At 51.0% G+C, this 18,618-nt stretch overlaps 1 protein-coding gene across 4 annotated transcripts in view; it reads left to right on the top strand.

Annotated features, from left to right (window-relative positions):
• The window catches only part of FBXW4 (F-box and WD repeat domain containing 4), a 75,662-nt gene extending 57,413 nt beyond the window's left edge, over positions 1-18,249 (top strand). Inside the window, exons 5-9 of one of the 4 annotated variants that reach the window (XM_090278449.1) lie at positions 2,080-2,150; positions 6,643-6,708; positions 16,540-16,680; positions 17,168-17,309; positions 17,509-18,249. In XM_090278449.1, the coding sequence (XP_090134575.1) occupies positions 2,080-2,150; positions 6,643-6,708; positions 16,540-16,680; positions 17,168-17,309; positions 17,509-17,628 (540 nt within the window). In that variant the 3' untranslated portion in view covers positions 17,629-18,249. Of the gene's footprint in view, positions 1-2,048; positions 2,151-6,642; positions 6,709-12,473; positions 12,666-16,539; positions 16,681-17,167; positions 17,310-17,508 lie in introns of those variants that run through there. The other 3 variants (XM_090278447.1, XM_090278448.1, XM_090278451.1) reach the window with 3 other exon arrangements.
• Positions 18,250-18,618: the final 369 nt, after the last annotated feature.

The following is an 18,618-nucleotide window of genomic DNA, read 5'->3' as shown; positions in this document are numbered from 1 at the left end:
GTGTGTGCTGCCAGGGTCAGGGGTCAGTCTTGCTCCCTAGTCCAGTGCCTAGTTGGGAGAAAGAGGCCAGTGGAGCCTTCTCTTCTGGTCTGGGGCTTTCCGTCTTAACCTTGGGCAACTAGTCAGTCCTAAAGCTTTAGCTCAAGGTGTGCCACGGCCACCTTTGCTGACACCTTCTCCAGCAAGCAGCTCATTATTAAGTTCACCTGCTTTTGGCTGTGAACCAGCGAACAAGAGTCTCTGGTTTTATTGTGTTTTCTCCTACAGGATATAAATAATGTTTTTCCCTTTAAAAAGTAGCACACGCTTATTAACAAAGATTTGGAAAATAAAGAAAATTTAAGAGAAGAAAGAATTGCTAATAACTCTGTTGCCCAAACACAATCACTTTTAGCATTTCAATGTTTTCTTTCCCTCTATCCTCTTACATGTGCAGATAATTTTTTTGATTGACATATAATTGACATTAATTGACAGATAAGATTATATTAGTTTCAGGTGTATGACATAATTGTTTGATATCTGTGTACACTAAATAATGACCACAATAAGTCTAGTTACCTTTTGTCACCATACATAGTTATAATTTTTTCTTCTAATGAGAACTTATAAGATTTACTCTCTTAGCAACTTTCAAATATGCAATGTGGTACTATTTATTATAGTCACCGTGCTGTACATTACATCCTCATGACTTATTTCTTTTATAACTGGAAGTCTGTATCTTTGACACCCTTCACTCCCAAATCCCTCCCCTCTGGGAGCCACCAATTTATTCTCTGAATTTATGAGTTTCTTTTTTTGTTTTGTTTTGATCTATTTGTCTTTTAAACTTACAGTATTTATTTTAGAACCTACCATAGTTCTTCAGTTCTAAGATGTCATCATTTCATATTTTAATACAATATACATAGTAGCTAACATTAAAAAAAGTTTCACTTAGTCCTCCAGACCCATCCATATTGTCACAGATGGCAAGGTCCCATTCTTTTTTATGACTGAGTAGTATTCCATTGTCTATATGTACCACAACTTCTTTATCCATTCATCCATTGATGGACACTTAGGTTGTTTCCATATCTTGGGTATTGTGAATAACATTGCATTGAGCATGGGGCTGCATATATCTTTTTGAAAGTGGTTTTGTTTTCTTCAGGTAAATACCCAGAAATAGTTGCTAGGTCATATGGTAATTCTATTTTTAATTTTTAAAGGAACTTCATATGTTTTCCATAGTGGCTGCACCAATATACATTCCTACCAACTGTGTGTGAGGGCTCCCTTTTCTACACATCCTTGTCAACATCTGTTATTTCTTATCTTTTTGATACTCCATAGCCATACTGATAGGTGTGAGATGATATCTCACTGTGGTTTTGATTTGCAATTCAGTGATGATTTGTGATGTTGAGCATCTTTTCTTGTGCCTGTTGTCCATCTGTATGTCTTTTAAAATATGCTTACTCAGGTCCTCTGCCCATTTTTTAATCAGATTGTTGTTGGATTTTTTTGTTTGTTTTCGTTTTTTGTCTGTTGAGTTATATGAGATCTTTATATAATTGGGGTATTAACTCCTTATCAGATACATACCAGTAATTTGCAAATATTTTTCTCATTTAGTGGGTTGCCTTTTCATTTTTGTTGATTATTTCCTTTGCTGTGCAGAAGCTTTGTAGTTTGATATAGTCTCACTTGTTTATTTTTTCTTTTGTTGACTTTGCTTTTGGAGTCAATTCCAAAAAAATTATTGCCAAGATCAATGTCTACGAGCTTACCACCTGTGTTTCTTCTAGAAGTTTTATGGTTTCAGGTCTTACATTCAAGTCTTTAATCCATTGTGAGTTAATTTTTGTGTGTGGTATAAGGTAATAATCTAGTTTCACTTTTTTGTATGTCCAGTTTTCCCAACACCATTTATCGAAGAGATTGTCCATTCTCCATTGTATATTCTTGCTTCCTTTGTTATAGGGAGAGAGAAAAAAAAGGTCTTCTTATTTTTTAGTTTGATGAACAAAACAGTGTTTACCTTCCCCTCCCTGGTCTTACAGCTTTAGTTCTGGGTATCCCCACCCTTCACAGGCAGGCACTGCTGTGGATAGGAGGCCCCACAAGTGTGCTCCCATTCAGGTGGATCTTTTCCCAGCTTCAAGGTGAGATGTTTGTTGGAGAGTATAAAAATTTTTTGCCTCTTTTTTTTTCCCTTCCCAAACACATCTATTTCCTTTCTCCTTAGGTGGCTCAGGGTACCCTGTTGGCTGGATCTTGGAAACTGGCTGCCCTACACTTGCACCTGCCCTGGCCTATATCTCTCTTCTTATTGACTTCTCTTGACCTCCTGTTCCCACTCTACTGGTCCCTCCCTCACAGTACTGCCACTGCACTTCTGCTTCTGGTTTCCCCTCACTGAGTGGGTTTGGGTGACCTTCGCACTGCATTCATGCTTCGGGACTTAGCTGCTGTAATGATGTCAGTGGTGCAGGTTAGCAGATGGCAGTGGCAGCAATGAGACCTGACATGTTCTAATGACTCCCTCCTTCCCACCCTTGCTGGCTGGGTTGATGGAGGGGCAGGGGTTTCCTTGCAGCATTTTAGGAGGGAGCCAAGGGAAATCGGGGAGGGGGGTTCCCAGGTGCTGATGAGGCCTGTGACCTTTGCTGCTATAATATCAGTGTTTCACAAGCCGGGCAGTTTGGAGCCCACTTGCAGCCCATCAAAAATTGATTTAATTGCAATTTTTCCTCCAATTAGGAGCACTGGAGCCTGACTAATTGGAGTAATAGAGAGTAATAAGGCTCAGATAAAAAGCCTTCCTCGGCGGCCTTTGTATCTCGTGTCAGTGCCTGTCAGAGGTCAGAGAGCTTGCATATTCTATTAGGCAGCCCAGCCTTCATTTGTACAAATTAGTTTACCCAACAGTAATTAAAATGCCAATGCGGGTTGAAGAGAACTGAATACACTTGATGGGCATGTTGGTGAATGATGTGACAGCTCTAGTGGCCTCCCTTGCCAAAGTGTGTCAGCCCCTGCTCAGAGGCGGCTGGGGCCTGGGCCAGCTGGGCGGCTCCGGGCCAGCCACGGGGCACAGCTGCTGAGCACGCCACTTCTGTCCCACCTCAGAGCCACTCTGTCTCTCTTTTCTCCTTCCAGGTGGGGTCATTTTGGTCATTTGTCCATTCGTTCATTCAACAAGCATTTCAGTATGTGTCAAGTATTATACTAGGTGCTAGGGAGAGAACTTATGAGGCCAGGGGTATAAAGTCACTTGGGCTCTGGAAACAGGATTGACTAGGTTTTAATTCCAGTCCTTCTTGCTCCCTGTGTGAGCTCGAGCAACTTACATTACTGCTCTGTGTCTCAGTTTCCTCGTCTGTAAACTAGGGAAAGTAGAATCTACTGCACGGGGTTATGAAGACTAGATAGAATAATGGTTTTGAAACACTTGCTCAGAACTTGGCACCTAGTAAATGCTCAATAAATCATTCATATAATTAAAAGGGCCTAAAATAGGCAGAGGTAGCAAGAATCTACCTTCTTTTCACTCTGCCCAAACTCAGCTAATTTACCTTCTTACCTTCCTCTTACTCCTATATTTTGTTATTTTCTGTTCTTCAACTTGAGTCCCAGAATCCCTAGTTCTCCTGGTGTGTCTCTCTCTGATGTGAGGGCTTCTACCTCTACTGCCAGGGCCTGGTAATGATCTCTGTGATGCCAGGCTTCTGGGAGCTGGGGCCAGGGGGCCAGTAAGGTAGGATGGGGGCCTGGGCACAGAATGAGAAACTGTAGACGGCTGGCTTCTGGTAAGGGCTTTCTTGTCCAAAAAGAGTAGAGTTTATGGAGTCATAATGACTTTTAGACCCTCAAGCTTTGAGAGCCTGTGCATGTGTGTGTGTGACAGAGAGAGGGGTGAGGGACGGAGAGACTTTTGACATTATTTTTTAGGTGCTGTTGGTATTTCTCATTTGTTATCTGGCTGTGGTGCTCATGAGGGACTTCATAGCCCCAACGATGTATGACTGTGTCATTGTCATTCGGATCTGAATTTGCTGATTTGGGAATTATTCCTTTAAGAAGCAAAGGGACTCCTTTCACAGCCCATATGACTAGCTTCTCATCCTATTTGGCTGTGAGCTCTGGAAGGTCATTCAGTTCAAGTCCACAGATTTATCCTGAGCACCTCTTCTGGGTCAGGCACTGTGCTGGGCACTGGAATACACAAGAGCCACCAGGTAGTTCATGATCTCAAGGAGAACATGGGAAGATAACCCCCCAAAGTACCATTTGTCCCAAGGAGGTGAGATCAGAGTGTGATGGGGACTCAGAGGAGGGATAGTCAGGTCACCTGGGAGCAGCAGCTTCTGTCTCTGCCTGTTTGGCACAGGTCTGCTGTCCCTGTCCCTGGTTTGGGTTTGAGTCCTGGTAGGTGTCCCCAGCAGAACCTGGCTTCAAATCTGCTTGACTGCTGCTTATATCATCTTTTGCTGAGTGTGTTCAATTTGGTTCAACTCTTAGGTCCTCATAAGTGCCAGGGGGGACTCTCTACTCTGCCCCCTTCTCTTCCTCCCTACTTCCCATGGTGACACGAGGGAAAAACAGTTTATGGAAGGGAACATTCATAGGTGTCTTATCCAGGCAATTAAGAAAGGCCTTCGTGGGGTTTGAAGGTGAGAGGCACCTCTCCTAGTGGCAGATGGACAGGGCCAGGGTGGTGGGTGGGCGGGAATAGAGAAGCACAGGAGTCCCGGGGGAAGGTGTTCCCATCTCCACCCCAGCCTGCTGTGAGGTCAGAGCTGTGGGAGTGGCAGGGTCTCAGGCTCCAGATGCCTACCTTCTCTCTCTCTCTCTCTCTCTCTCTCTCTCTCTCTCTCTCTCTCTCTCTCTTTTGACTTTCCTTGATGCTAATTTATGCCTTGGCAGGTCAGATGCCTGCCATAGGCCTCCTTAAGAGATATCTCTGCTGGGGCCCCTCACCTGGGTCCAATCCTCAAAAATCTGGAGAGCCCAATTGCCTGCTTGAACAATTTCCAAGTGGCTCTTATGTTTCCAGCCCAAGGCAATTGGCTTTACTAGTTATTAATGGATTTCCCACAAGAGGAAAATGCCGGGGGATGTTGAGGACAACACCTCCCGGCTTTGTAGTTGGGAGCTTCACTGTCCAGCAGCCACTTTCCCAGGCTGGGAGTCACTCGGGACATGACAGAGTGGCAGTTTTGGCACACCACCCTAGTTTAGTGGCTGCTGACATTCCTATGGGTTGAGAGGAAGCTAGGATGATGGCACATGTCCCTAGACGAAGTCTTGGCTTGAGGCATGGAAGCCACAGGGTGGCTCACGTGGCCATTTTGTTAGTCTGGGTTGAAAAGCAGACACCTGCCCTGCAATTTTGATTGTAAATCAGTGGCTTGGCCAGTGCCTGCCCCAACATCTCCCCAGTCAGTAACTTTCAGGCCAACTCCCCCCTCCTCCCTACCCCCAGCCAAAGCCATGGGCTTCTTCAGAGCCCTCTCTGCGGAAATCCATCTCCCCACTGACATGCTTGGGATCAGAGAGCCACAGGTGCTGGGCAGGGCCAGAGAGGGTGGGCTGCTGCCCCACATTGCTAACATGTCATTAGTATGTCCAGTCCACCTCCCCCCATACTTGACATGTAGGGACATGGCCCTTCCTTGCCACGGGCTCCTGAGTGACACAGCTGCTTTCAGCTGTCTTGCTTGCAGTTTAGGTTTTCAGGCCCTGGGTTCCTGCAAGCTTCCCCTCCCCACCCCTGTCAAATCCTCTAACAAAAGAGTGGCCTGGCGCCTAGGTTCAAGTTCTAGTCCTAGCACTACAGCCAGCCTGGTTCATTGCATGGAGCCTTCTCACTGCCTGCACGTAAAATGAAACTGCAGATTGTGTTTGTTGAACTTTTTAAGGGTTCAAGACACACTCTCAGAAATATGGTAGGAGTGTTCCTTCTCACTTGCCTCTCGGCAGTGTCTGTCACTGTCCTGTAAACTCAGCCGGACCCCCATTCTCCATAGCAGACTGGCTGCTTGGCCCCTCATATTCCCTACTCTCTCTCTCCCTCACCTTCATGTACTAGCATTTCTCCTGTTTCATCCTCCCATATCCTTACTCACCTTTCATCGTTTTCTTTTTCTCAGACCAGTGGCTTTACACCTGCCCTGTGCTTGTACCCCATTACCAGATGCCCCGAGCTCTTAAAATCTCCAGGAATGCCCCCCAGCCGCCCTCAGTTCTGACCAGGCATCACCTTCCAGCATCCAACAGTCTAATCCCAGGAGACCGTTTCTGTTCCACGGCTTTGTGAACTTCATACACGCATGCTCTCCCTTGGCCTCCAAGTTGCGCACCTAGAGATCTGTTTTTTATGTTGGGTAGATACCACGCCAACTGAGTCAGAGCAGCGGGCTCAGCTGTCGTTGGACCTGTGGCTCCTCTGGCCATTCAGCTCTGGGTTGCAGTGCTCACCGTGCTCCCAGCGGTCTTCCGCAACTGCTCTGATGGCTTTCTTGGCTGCTTCTCTCATCCTGGCTTAACCCCAGAATCCCCTGGAGAATGAGCACTGCACCTTCGATTGTGTAGCCATTTCCGCCACAAGTTCTGACAAGCCAGATCTGACTGTGCTCTCCTTTTGTTTGGCAGCTCCTTTGTGACAGGGACGGCTTGTTGTGGGCACTTCTCACCCCTAAGAATCTGGGACCTCAACAGGTAAGAGATTCCTAAGCCCACCATGGCTTGCGGTGGGGGTGGGGCTGGAGCTGCCAGGGAGGCAGTGGAGAGAGTGGGCTGAGCCAGCCCCTGCTTCAGTTGGCTGCCGGGTGGTCCAGGAGCAGGCTGGGAAGGACCACTGCCCCGACACCCACTGCCAGCCTCTGCTGTGGCGCCTTCTCACATGGAATCATTGTTAGCTTGAGTCGACTGTTGAAGTAATTTGTAGTAGGTAAATAATTTCAGGTAAAATTTATGATGACAACAGTTTGGGTTTATGATACTTTTTCTCTGAGGAGTGCTTAACTATGTGGCACTATCCTCAGAGATGATTTTTCTAAAATTAAGAAATTTGGAAGGAGCCTACAGATCCATAAAAAGAATAATACGGAACAGTTAAAATATACCCAGGTTTTATTCACAATTTTCTACCTTGGCAGGCTTGACACAGTCCCATCTGATTACCTTCCATTCTGTTGTGTGGTTTTATAAAAGTTTATTTTGCAATAATTATAGATGCATAGGAAGCTATAGAAATAGAACAGCAAGGTACCTGTTTAACATCTTACATAATATAATAGCAAAACCAGGAAATTGACATCGATGTAGTCCAAAGACCTTTATTCAGATTCTGGGTGCGTGTGTATGTGCATGTGTACATAGGTGTAGTTCTTTGCAGTTTTATCACATGTGTAGATTCAGGTAACCACTGCCACAATCGAGATACAAAATTGTTTGTTCCATCAGCACAAAGACCCCCTCATGTATCCTGTATAGTCATAACCCACCATCTCCTCCCTCTTGACCCCAACCCCTAGCAACCACTGTGTTCTCCATCTCTATAATTTTGCCATCTTGGAAGTATTCCATAAATGAAATAATATGGTATGCAAATTTTTGAGTTTTTTTTTCCCCTTTAACTCAGCATAATTCTCTTGAGACCTGTAGAAGTTGTTACATGTATCAATAGCACTTTACTTTTTATTGCTAAGTAGTACATTCCCTGGTATAGATGTATCCAAGTTTGTTTCCCCAGTGAAGTACGTTTGGGTTTTCAATTTTTTGACTTTGCAAGTAAAGCTGTAATGAACACTTGTGTGCGGGCTTTTGTGTGGACATATGACTTCATTTCTTTGGGATTAATTCCCAGGAGTACAATTGCTGGGTCATTTGGTAAGCGTACATTTAGACTTTTACCTGCCACACTGTTTTGAGTATTTTTACCATTTTACATCCTGACCCCAGTGTATGAGAGCTCTAATTTCTTCACATCCTCAATGGCATTTAGTATTGTCACTACTTTTTTTTTTTTTGCATCAATTCTTAAGAACTCTTCACTCGCCCCAGCACCTACCTTCTGGTTTACAATGCTGTAATTAGCGACAGCAGGGTGCTCACCTTGCCTTTCTCCTGCCTCAGTTGCTCTAGCTTGTCTGCTCCTTTTCTCTTCATCTCCCCAGGAAAGTATTAGCCATATCTTTTTCTTTTTCAAAATATCCATTGTGTTGTCAGTCTTTCCAAATGCTTTTTTTATAACACATGAGACACTTTAATTAATGCTCTTAATGATGATCCAGCTGCAGTAATAGGAAACTTGCGGCATCACCAAATACCACATTGCATCTTTGCATAGTGCTGAGAGTTAGAATGCCTACCCTTCATCGAGGCTTGATCTGCTTCCTGGGGGTGTGATCCTGACCAGAAGCAAGTTGAACCTCTCCTCTGAAGACAGGCCTTTAGATTTCAGAAAACTTGGGGCTGTGAAAGTTATCACCATGGCTAGTTCTGCCAAATCCTGCTCCTGGCAACTTTCTGCATCTGAGTGGGGCTGAGGAAGAAGGAGCCCCTCCTCTGGTGTGATGGGGGCCTATGAGGAGCGACAGGGAGCACAGACCGTCTGGTCAGACCGACCTGGGATCCAGAACTGACTGCTGCTTATTAATTCTGTGACCTGGGGGCCTCCTGGGCCTCAGTCTCTACATTTGTAAATAGGACTTAATCATCCCTGTGTAACAGAGCCAGTATGAAAAAAGATTATTTTCAAAAAGTGCCCACACAGTGCCTGTCACCTTGAGGCAGTCCCCAGCTGTACACTGTCTCCTTCCCTCTCTTCCTCCACATCCACGCTGTCTTCCACTGGTACCATGGAGTTTGTGGAGGCTCACCTTTCAATCCTCTGAACATTTGTGGCCTGTGACTAGTGAAGGCAGGGGTGGACCTGCTGACTTCATGACATAGAGAAGGCTCTTGACAGTAAGGCTATAAGTAACAAAGACGGGCATGTCTGCTGAAGGTCAGTTTTATTTAGTCATGTAGCTGGACCTGGTCTGGCGTCATCACTGACCTGGGCCCAGGATGGCGGACAGGCCAGTGGGGTGGGGGTATACCACTGCGGCCCAACTGTAAGGGGGAGTAATGCCGAAGGGGCCTCTTTGGCCTGTGGCTGCCTTGGTAGGAGGTATGCCTGGGCACAGATTGACCATCAGGATGGAGTTCTAAGGCACCAGTCCTTGAATGGCATTCTCTCACGAAATCCCTCAACCTCACTAACCCAAACACTGGGTTTTTACAGAACCCAAAAAGAACCCGCATGAGAGTGGATACAAGGTAGTGGGCACAGTCCTCAGTGAAACCAGACAGGGAACAGCCACTGCACCCTCTGACCAGCCTGTGGCAGGGCTGCCCTGGTGTCACTTGGCATTGCCTTCTCTCTAGTCCCCAGACTGCCCTCCTCACCACTGAGGTGAGCCAGGCTTTCTTTGAACACCTCTCTTGTCCCCAGGGGAGCTTGGAGGACCGAGCAGTCCAGGGATCAAGGGAAAGGTGCCCTGGTGGAGGTATCTGCTTTTGGTGGCAGGAAGTGGATGGACAGGACGACTCTCTCTGTAGCTGTCTTTCCCAGAGAAGCCCGAGCAGATAATAAAGCCATGTAGAAAATAGGATTAAGGTAATGAACAGGCAGGACAGAGTTTGATCTTTCAATAACGCCAAAGCCTGACTGACAGGCCAATCTGGAAGGTGGAGCAACATCGCCGGCAGGACTCAGCAGCCAGGCCTAGTATGGTGCTGGGTGGATTCTTTTGCTTTTAACCTGTCACCGCTGAAACTTGAGGAGCACTGAGATTTTCTCTTTTATGTGTGCAACGACTTGGGGCGGGGGAGGAGTACTGAGGGGCAGCTTTGCTCTGAGCATCTCCCCCACCCCACCCCCCCGCCGCCCCACCAGGGCTGCCCTCAGGATGAGGGTAGCGGCTGGGACGGAGCACAGAAGTGTAGGTACCTTGCCGAATACCAGTGCTTCGTCAGCCGTCAGTGCCCCTCAGTACCTGTCCTCAGGCAGACGGAGCTACCTACACTGCCTGGGGACTCCTTCGAGGTCACCATGCCTCCCTCAGCCTTTCATTCTGCCAGCATTCCCAGAGACTCTGTTCTCCCCAGGGGCTAAGCAAGGGGAGGCCCTGGCTGGAGGTCAGAGGGCAGCAGTGGCACATAACCATTGCTTAGATGTCAAGGAACTTGGCCTCCCCCTGCCCCCTCTTTTTTGCTTTTCTCTCTCCTAGACCTGGGGCCCATGGGCTGGGCCCAAGGATGGGATGTCTAACCTGTCTAAACCAGGCAGAGAGAAAGATGGAGTCCTTCATCCAACCTGGAGGGGCCAGAGCATTCCTGCTTCTGAAGGGAGATGTTCTTCAGGCCCAGTCCCCAGCCCTCAAGGGCTCCATCTTGACAGACAGTGCCAACGGCCAACCACTGAAGTGTCCATAGCTAGGCCCTGGGGTCCCATCAGGCCTCAAGGTACTGTGCTAAAGCTGTCCTGTTTCTGAGCCTGAGGCCTAGAGGAATCAAGGTTCATCTTGTGTCCTCTGTCTGCATTGGAGCAGGGCCCTTGGCTGGGCCCCAGGGAAGGTGCTGTCTGTGTGGAGACTGCCTGCCCGCCCACTGCCTGGGGTCTGCTGGGGTCTGCTGGCCAGATATCACTGCCCTCCCCCCTGCCCTCAGGGCTTGTTCTTGCTGTGGGTCATACTCTGTCAAGGGGCATTTGAGCTGTATCTGGTGCCCTGAGAGCAGGGCACAGTGGTCGCCCTGGTGGTGGTGGGCAGCTGGGCAACACGAGGGAGAGGCCTGGGATCCCAGACCGGGAGGTGTCACAGTGGGTCCAGCCACAGCTCCGAGCCAGCCTGGGGCCTGTCAGGTGGGCAAGGGGTAGGAGTGGGCTTTGGTGACCTGGCTCTTCCTGGGACTGAGGATTTGAGTCGTTGGCTAGGCACTGTGCTGCGTATGTGTGTGAAATGGCCCCCATCTCCCCTTCTGGCCAGGGTCATCCCTGGTTCCCCATTACTCCTCCTTTTCCATCCTAAAGCCCCTTCATCTCCTTTCTCAGTGAAAGCTGGGCAGATGGGCTTCTCACACGTTCTGACAGGTGCCCTCTGTTTTTCCCCTCTGAGCCTTTGCTCCACCTGACTCCTGTGCCTGACCCTTCTCTGCCTCCTGAAGCCCTGCTCACACTTCAGCATGAACAGCACCTCCATCACAAAGCACACCATGATCCTGACCCATGTGGCTGGAGCTGGTGACTCTTGGAGAACTCACAGGGCTACCTCATTGGCCACTGTGTGGCCTGTCATAGCTCCACCTCGGGCTGGGAACTTATCTTGGGACCCTGGACTGAGCATGGGAGCTGAATATCAGGTCATCTACTAGCGCTAGCAATGGCGAGGGCGCCTGACAAACCACCTGCAGTAGGGAGGGACTGGTGTCCTGAGTGCCGGGCCACTCCGAGGGCACTGTTAGTACCCATCCCGCCCAGGTGCAGCTTTGTCTCTGCCCCAGGTCCTCCGCCTCCACCGGGCAGGGGGCCTGGCCCTCAGTCAGGCTGATTAAGGGAATTGCCCCTCTTTAAAGTACCTGCCTTCTCCTTTGAAAGTATTACTGACAGCGTTTTTCATTTTCTTTTTTCTTTACCTCTTTAAGGAACCCTGTAATTTCTTTCTTTTCCTTTCTTTCTCCCCCCACCCTTTCCTTTTTCTTTCTTGTCCCCTCTGTCCCCCTGAACTCTTTGAAATTGGCTCTCTGCCTACTGACACCAAACTGATACTTTGCGTTTCACTTCTCCTTATCCCTTTATGGCAACAGATGTTGAAATTTTGTATCCTTTTATCTGCCCGGCTGCCCCTTCCTGTAATTACGGTTCCCTTGTTAGCAGTACAAAGTGGACTGCCTGGCCTTTGAGCCATTGTGTCTGAACACGTGTGCGCGGGCGGGTGCTGGGGGCCATGCACGTGCACACACGTGCATGTGGGAGGCTGTGTGCTTGGCAAGGGCCCTTCCCTCTCACCTGGTAGGGCCAGGGCCAGGACAGCTTTGATGGGCTTCTCCTGTCTCCATCACTTCGTGGTTGGGGCCTATCTGCCTCCTTGATTCTCTCACTCTCCCTGCCGAAGGGCTGGACTAGGACAACCACTCCCTGCTCTCCACCACTCGTGGGGTTCTGCCTGCTAAGCAGTGCGCCCGCCATGGTCTGGAAGCCAGAGCAGGCCTACTTGCTCCCCCCATGGACCCAAGCCTCTGATAAACCAGATTGCCAACCAGGTGCCCTAGCACTGTACTTCGGTCGTTGCCGGTCTTTTACCTGGGTTACCCCCTCTTTCCTGTCATTGCCTGTCACAGTTCTGACATTCACTGAACAATTACTCAGTACTCACAGCCAAAAATGTTCTCTGTGCTCTTATGAAACTTTCTTTCACCTCTCTTCTGGTGCCCCCCAGGTCACGCTTTGTGTTGTTAATCGGATACATGATAAGCTTCTCTCCCTTCCTGGATTGCAGACTCCTTGAGGACAGGGAATGTCTCCTTCGAATTCACACTTCACATCTCCCTTCAGTTTCTCTTAAGCGCAATGCCTTGTGTACAGAAGGAGCTCAATAAGTGGTTGTTGGTCAAAGAAAAGAAGAGAGGGAAGGAAGGGGAGGAAGGGAGGAAGCAAGGAAGGAAGGAAAGAAGGAAGGGAGGGAGGGAGGGAGGAAGAAGAGACCTCCCACTTCCTTAACAACCATGTTGGGCCCAGTTTATACCTTTAGGCCCTCTGTCTCCTGGGAGCCAAAGAGATCTAGAGAGGTGAACTATTGTCACCCTCCCATTCATTCCCTCTCCCAAAAGCCATTGTTGCATTTTGGGATAGCGCATGCAAGATGGGGTGTCCTTACACCCAAACAAATGCAGGAATGAGCACCCATAGGAGCTCTGGGGAGCATCATCAGGAACCTAGTGTGGTAACAGTAGCTATAAAATAGTGTGAGGCCACAGGTATTCTTAGCTGTGGGTGGGGAGTGGGAGTCAGGGGCATTTCAGGGTGCTCAAGCCCAGGAGGCTGTTCTGTGGGCCATGGCTGTGGTGGGAGCACGAGCAGGCCAGGTAGGGGTGAGAGGACTCAGGGGAGGCAGGGGAACAGGACACCAGGCTTCCTGGCTCTTCAGGGCCCAGATTGGGTGGGTGGGGGGGGGAGCTGTTCCTGCCAGGGACTGCCCGACCCTGCTGGACTCTAGCCTGGAACTCAGTGCCTTTCCCAAAGCAGACATCCGGGTCTTCAGGGCTGGCACCTACCTTATGTTAGCTTTCCCCATAAAGACGGTCATGGTGGGGGTGGGGAGAGGGGGTTACATGTCTTAAAGTTTCCTCCTCCTGGACTGTCAAGAAGTTCCTCTCAATCCTCCCTCCCTCCAGTGGCAGTGGAGCCTGGGCAGCAGGGTGGGTTGGATCAGGGAGACCTGATTCCCTCTTCAAGGTTCCCTGGGATAAGGCCCACGTAACCAGGCTGCAGGCAAACATCTCCGTCAGGCTGCCCTCCGGCTGGGCCGCATTCATCAGGCTCACAGGACGGCCCCATCTGTCTTCATCTTTCCCTGGTGGGGAGAGGACTGCTGGAGTCCTGCTTGGGGGAGGCTGGGTGTGGAGGCCCCCCAGCCCTTAGCAGCTCCAGCCCGGAGCAGCTCGGGAGGCCTGGGCTTTGTGCGCAGGAGCTGGAAGGGAATAGACTTTTTGTCTGGCCTTCTATAGTGACAGACTCGGCCCTTGCTCCTGTCTTGGCCTGGGGCTGTGAGCGGCTGCCCTGTTCCCACACAAGTTGTTCCTACAGCCAAGGCAGCGCACCCCCTCCCACCCCCCACAGTGATAGGCCGAGAAGCATTCTTAACATTCTTTCCAGAGAAAAGGGGTGAAACGTCTGAATTTGGGGGTCACCATGTTATACAAATTGCAATTTAATCTTTTTTTTACAAGAATACACTTGTAGTAAGAAAAGGAGCTGGGAGGAGGGGCTGAGGAGACAGCTTGTTTTGTCCCCTTTTCCCCCAAAGTTTGGGGCTATTGTCGGCCAGTCTCTCTCTGTCCACCACAGCAGCTGAGCTAGAGTTTTCTAGTTAAATTGGTCCTGGGGTGGGGGCCACAAAGGGCCCACGGTACCATTTCTGTTTGTTTTCCCAAATCAAAACCCCAGCAGGGCTCCTAAGGCACCGCTGGGCCGCTATGGAAGAGACTGACCACTTCCCAGAGTGCGGTGTGTCAGCTTACGCTCTGAACTTCACCTCACGGGCACCGCAATACAGAGCCCTCAGGGGTGCCGGGCCCAGAAGAGAAATTGTATCTTTTTATTGGCCGATTTAAAGTGTGTGTGGCCATTTCAGAGAATCAGAGAATAGTGTGGCAGAAAGAAAACTCTGCAACCCCTGGTCAGGCCGGGCTGGCAGACGAGGGGCTTCCAGACCTGTCCTGGCCCCCAGGGGCTGATGCTCACCCTTGCCCTTTGGTTTCTCCGAGACAGTGGAGTTCTGTGTTTCTTATTGCAGACATTGTGGCGTGACACTTTACAGTGGTGGCTGACTCTGGGCCAGGGCTCCAGGTTGGCCACTTGGTCTGGGCGTGGCCCTTATGCTGCTGACGCTGCCTAGCCAGGGTGCCCAGCTTTCCTTCCCTCTGACCCTGGGACCAGGGGTGGGCAGGTAGAGCCATGCTGGGCTTCACGCCCCCAGTCGCACTGCCTTTCATCTTCTATTTCAAACAGACAAACATGAAATTACTTTTATAGATTAAAGGGGAGAGCTCCTCAGTCATTCCTGAAGGCCTCACTAATGGAGGGGGCAGGGCCCCCAATCTGGAAGGAGAGGGAGAGCTGTGGAGCAAAACAGCCCCTACCTGATATGTACAAATGTGCACATGTACCCGTGAGAGAAAGGGAGAGAGACCAGCCACGTTCAGGGCTCTAGCCGCCCAGGGTGGGTGAGTCATGGCTGGTGGCCCCTCTGGGAAGGCAGAGGTTCCTGGGAGCCCAGGTCAGTGATCTCTAGGAGATGCTGATCTGGAGAGAAGGCTTTCTGCCTGGTCCTCCTTGGATTTGCCCAGCGTCCCCTGCCCCCTCTGTGGTGTGTCCTGTTTCACCCTGACAGAAAGAAGAGCGCTGCCCTGGAGAGGAGGCTGGGGGCAGGGGTGCTGACTGGGGGCCCAGCCTCCTACCAGATAGTAACAGATAGTAACCCCTTGCTGGGGTCGCCTCACTGTCCAGGGCTCACGGAAAAGGCAGAGTGGGCAGAAAAGAGCCCACAGTCTCCTTCTTTACCCCTTCAGCCTTCAGGGAAGATTGGGGCTCCACTGGGGAGAAGGGAGGTCGGGGGTCAGCGACTGTGTGAGGTAGAAGGACTAGAGCTGAGCGCCACATTCACACACGTGACTGGCAGCCTCGTTTGCCTTACGCCCTTTGAAGAACACTGACTGCTTGGGCCAAATCTGGGCTGATGTGACCACGAAGTCCTCCCCACTCCATGCCAGGGCCTCTTACCTGTGTGTCCCTGTGAAGTGTCCAAGGCCTTGTTTCTTCAGTCCTATCATGGAAGAGAGCCCAGCATCTCTTGGGTGAAGCTGAGGAATGGGGTCTGGAGGGTGCCCCTCTTCTCCTTCATTCCCCGCAGTCATTCTGCAAACTCACTGCTTCTACCCGTCCCCTAGCCACAGGGATTAGCGGGTGCACTTGATGTTGAGGGGTAGTTGCTAGGGCCAGGAGGCCCCCCTACATGGTTGCTAGGGGTCTGGCATCGGGCGAGGGGTCTGCCCACTGCCGCGGTCACGGAGGGAATTACACAGTCACAAAGAAATTGTTCTTCTCAGTAATCTGCTCTCGGCCACCGGGAGGGGTGAGGGTGGGGGAGCAAGCTGGAGCCCAGCAGGCTGGGGGCTGTGATCACAGAGGCGTGCTCGCCCCAGGCTGGGGGCCAGCCTGGCCAGGAACACCGGGGACCAGCCTGCTAAGCTGCTTTCTCAGCGATTTCTCTCCCCAGACACAAAGGTGTTTACTTGTTTTAACATCTCCTGGGACTCCCCTTCTCCCTTTGTGTGGTCTTTATCCCCAATGAGGTTTGAGCCCCAGATTACAGGCGGGAATTAAGGCATTGGACTCAGGCAGCTCAGAACTGCATGACCTGCAGGATCAAGGAGTATAAAGTAACCGTGTGTGTGGGGGGTGGGGGGGGGCGACCCCTTCAGCAAGGCCCATTCATCGTCCTTGAGGAGGAGAGCCTGGGTGGTGGGTGGTCAGCATGCAGGTGTGATGAAGGGGCTGCTGGCGGCTGATTGAGGCATTTAGTTGCAGGGGGAGACTGGGACTGGGGTGCAAGGGGGGGAGTCCAGGGCATCCACCCCCCCTTAGCCCCCACTTCCTAAGGGAGTCTAATTCTAGCTCAGGAAGGAGCTGCATTTCCTAGGGACTGATACCACTTGGAGGTTCAAAGAACCTGTGCGGGCCAAGGTGGGACAGTGGCTCATCCTCTGCCCCTCCTCTCTCCCCAGGGGGCAGCTGGTGACACACCTGGGAAGTGACTTTCCCCCAGGGGCTGGGGTGCTGGATCTCATGTACGAGTCCCCTTCCACACTGCTGTCCTGTGGCTATGACACCTACGTTCGATACTGGGACCTCCGAGCCAGTGTCAGGTGAGTGTGTAGAGCAGGGGGACAGGTGGTGGGAACCCTGTACCAGCCCTGGTAAGAGAAGGCACAGGAACTCCACATCAGGGAGCAGTCAGCAAGGGTAGACCAAGCTTAGACTCCTCATCTTGCGCAGTCCTGGCCTCAAGGCCTCAGACACTGTAGCCACAGGGCCTGATAGGAGCCTTGGAAGCTGTCAGGGTGCCATCCCTCAGCATTGTGTCCCAGCCCTTCTGGAGGCCTTTTTGCCTCTCTAAAGCCTTGTAAGTCCTGTGACATGTCAAAGCTATGTCAAGCAGATGAGGGCGTAATCTACTTGGGGGTCCGGGGCTTGATGAGGAAAGAGACCTTTACTGAGGAGGCTTCCCTCAATAAGGCTGGTTTTTAAAGGATTTGGTGAGTCAGCTTCTCTCTATCCCAGACAGAATGGGGATGTGGGGGTGGAGGTGGAGGGTGCCCTGAAGCTCCCCCTGCATCTCCTCTTCCTGGACAGGAAGTGTGTCATGGAGTGGGAGGAGCCACACGACAGCACCCTGTACTGCTTGCAGACAGATGGGAATCACTTGCTTGCTACAGGGTCCTCCTACTACGGCGTTGTGCGACTCTGGGACCGGCGCCAAAGGGCCTGCCTACACGTAAGCATCCCGCCCACCTCATGCCTCCAGGGAGCAGGGACTAATTTTAAGGGGCTGCACCTGAGCGTGGGTGTGCCTGGAGAGGTGGGAGGAAGCCTACACGGGCACACGGCCCATTGCACCGGGCCTGGGAATCCCGGTTTCGGCTCCCCATCCCCCACTTGGGCTGCTCTCACCATTCTTGTGCCCTCCCTTGCAGGCCTTCCCCCTGACGTCGACACCCCAAAGCAGTCCTGTGTACTGCCTGCGCTTCACCACCAAGCATCTCTATGCTGCACTGGCTCACAACCTCCATGTCCTGGACTTTCAAAACCCATGACAGTCGGGGCCACCCCCCCCAGCCTGTGGGCCAGGAAAGCCAGCTACTCAGGGACCTATCCTGCTTGGAGGGTGCAGTGATAACTCCTCCCCACCTCAGTGCCTGTACTCCCAGGCCTGTGGCCACAGTGCTCGGGCCCTTAAGCTAAAGGCTGCTGACTCCTGGGGATCTGGGTACCCAGAGGCATGGTCCCTCCCAGGAGCCAGCTGGAGAGAAGGGACCTGCTGCTTTGGGAGAGTGAAGCTGAAGCCACTGGGCCTTGCCTTCCTATTGGCCAGCGCAAGGATCTGGCCTGGAGAAGCACCCCTGCACTCTTAGAGTGAGGTGAGGTGCTCCAGCCTTGCCAGCGGTCCCCTTTTGTCCTTTTGCTGGAAGGAGGGGTGAGGCTGCCAATACCCTTGCTGGCACCAAACCCTGCCCCCCCAGTCAGACCCTACCCTGGATCAAGCTTTCGAGGCTCAAGTCTCATTCTTGGGGCATGAGGCCTGGTCTCCCTTTGAAACCAAGAAAGGACAAAGGGAACCAGCAGTTTTGAGTTTGCAGCCAGCGCAGCCTCAGGCCAGCTGTTGAGACATATACTACGATGTTCATTTTTGTAAAAATAAAGCTTAACTGTTCACAGATCTGGTTCTTCACTGGCTGGGGACTCCTGGGAGGCCCCAAGGAGAGGGGACAGCAGATTCAAATGGAGGGTTGTGCAGGCTGGAGAGATGGTAGGACCAGCATCATGGCTCAGTGTCCCAAAGAACAAAGGTTTCTTTTTTCTTTTTTTTTTCCAGGAAACCCCCTCATTGACCACACAATCCTTTTGCCCTGGTGGTGGGGTGGCTGTCACCTTGAGGGTATGGAGAGGGGACCAACAGGGACTAAACTGCTGTCCATCTGCGGTGACCCTTCCTCACTCCAACCCAGTATGTGCACACTGTTCACAAAGCTACCATGCCTATTCTGGCTTTTCACCCACAGTGTCTTCAGATCCTAGGCTCTGTG

Source organism: Furipterus horrens, unplaced genomic scaffold (assembly GCF_987537825.1).
Source record: "Furipterus horrens unplaced genomic scaffold, mFurHor1.1.pri manual_scaffold_5, whole genome shotgun sequence".
Taxonomy (NCBI): Eukaryota; Metazoa; Chordata; class Mammalia; order Chiroptera; family Furipteridae; genus Furipterus; species Furipterus horrens.
The sequence above is the reverse complement of the archived record's forward strand: the minus strand, read 5'-3'. Positions and strand labels throughout refer to the sequence as shown.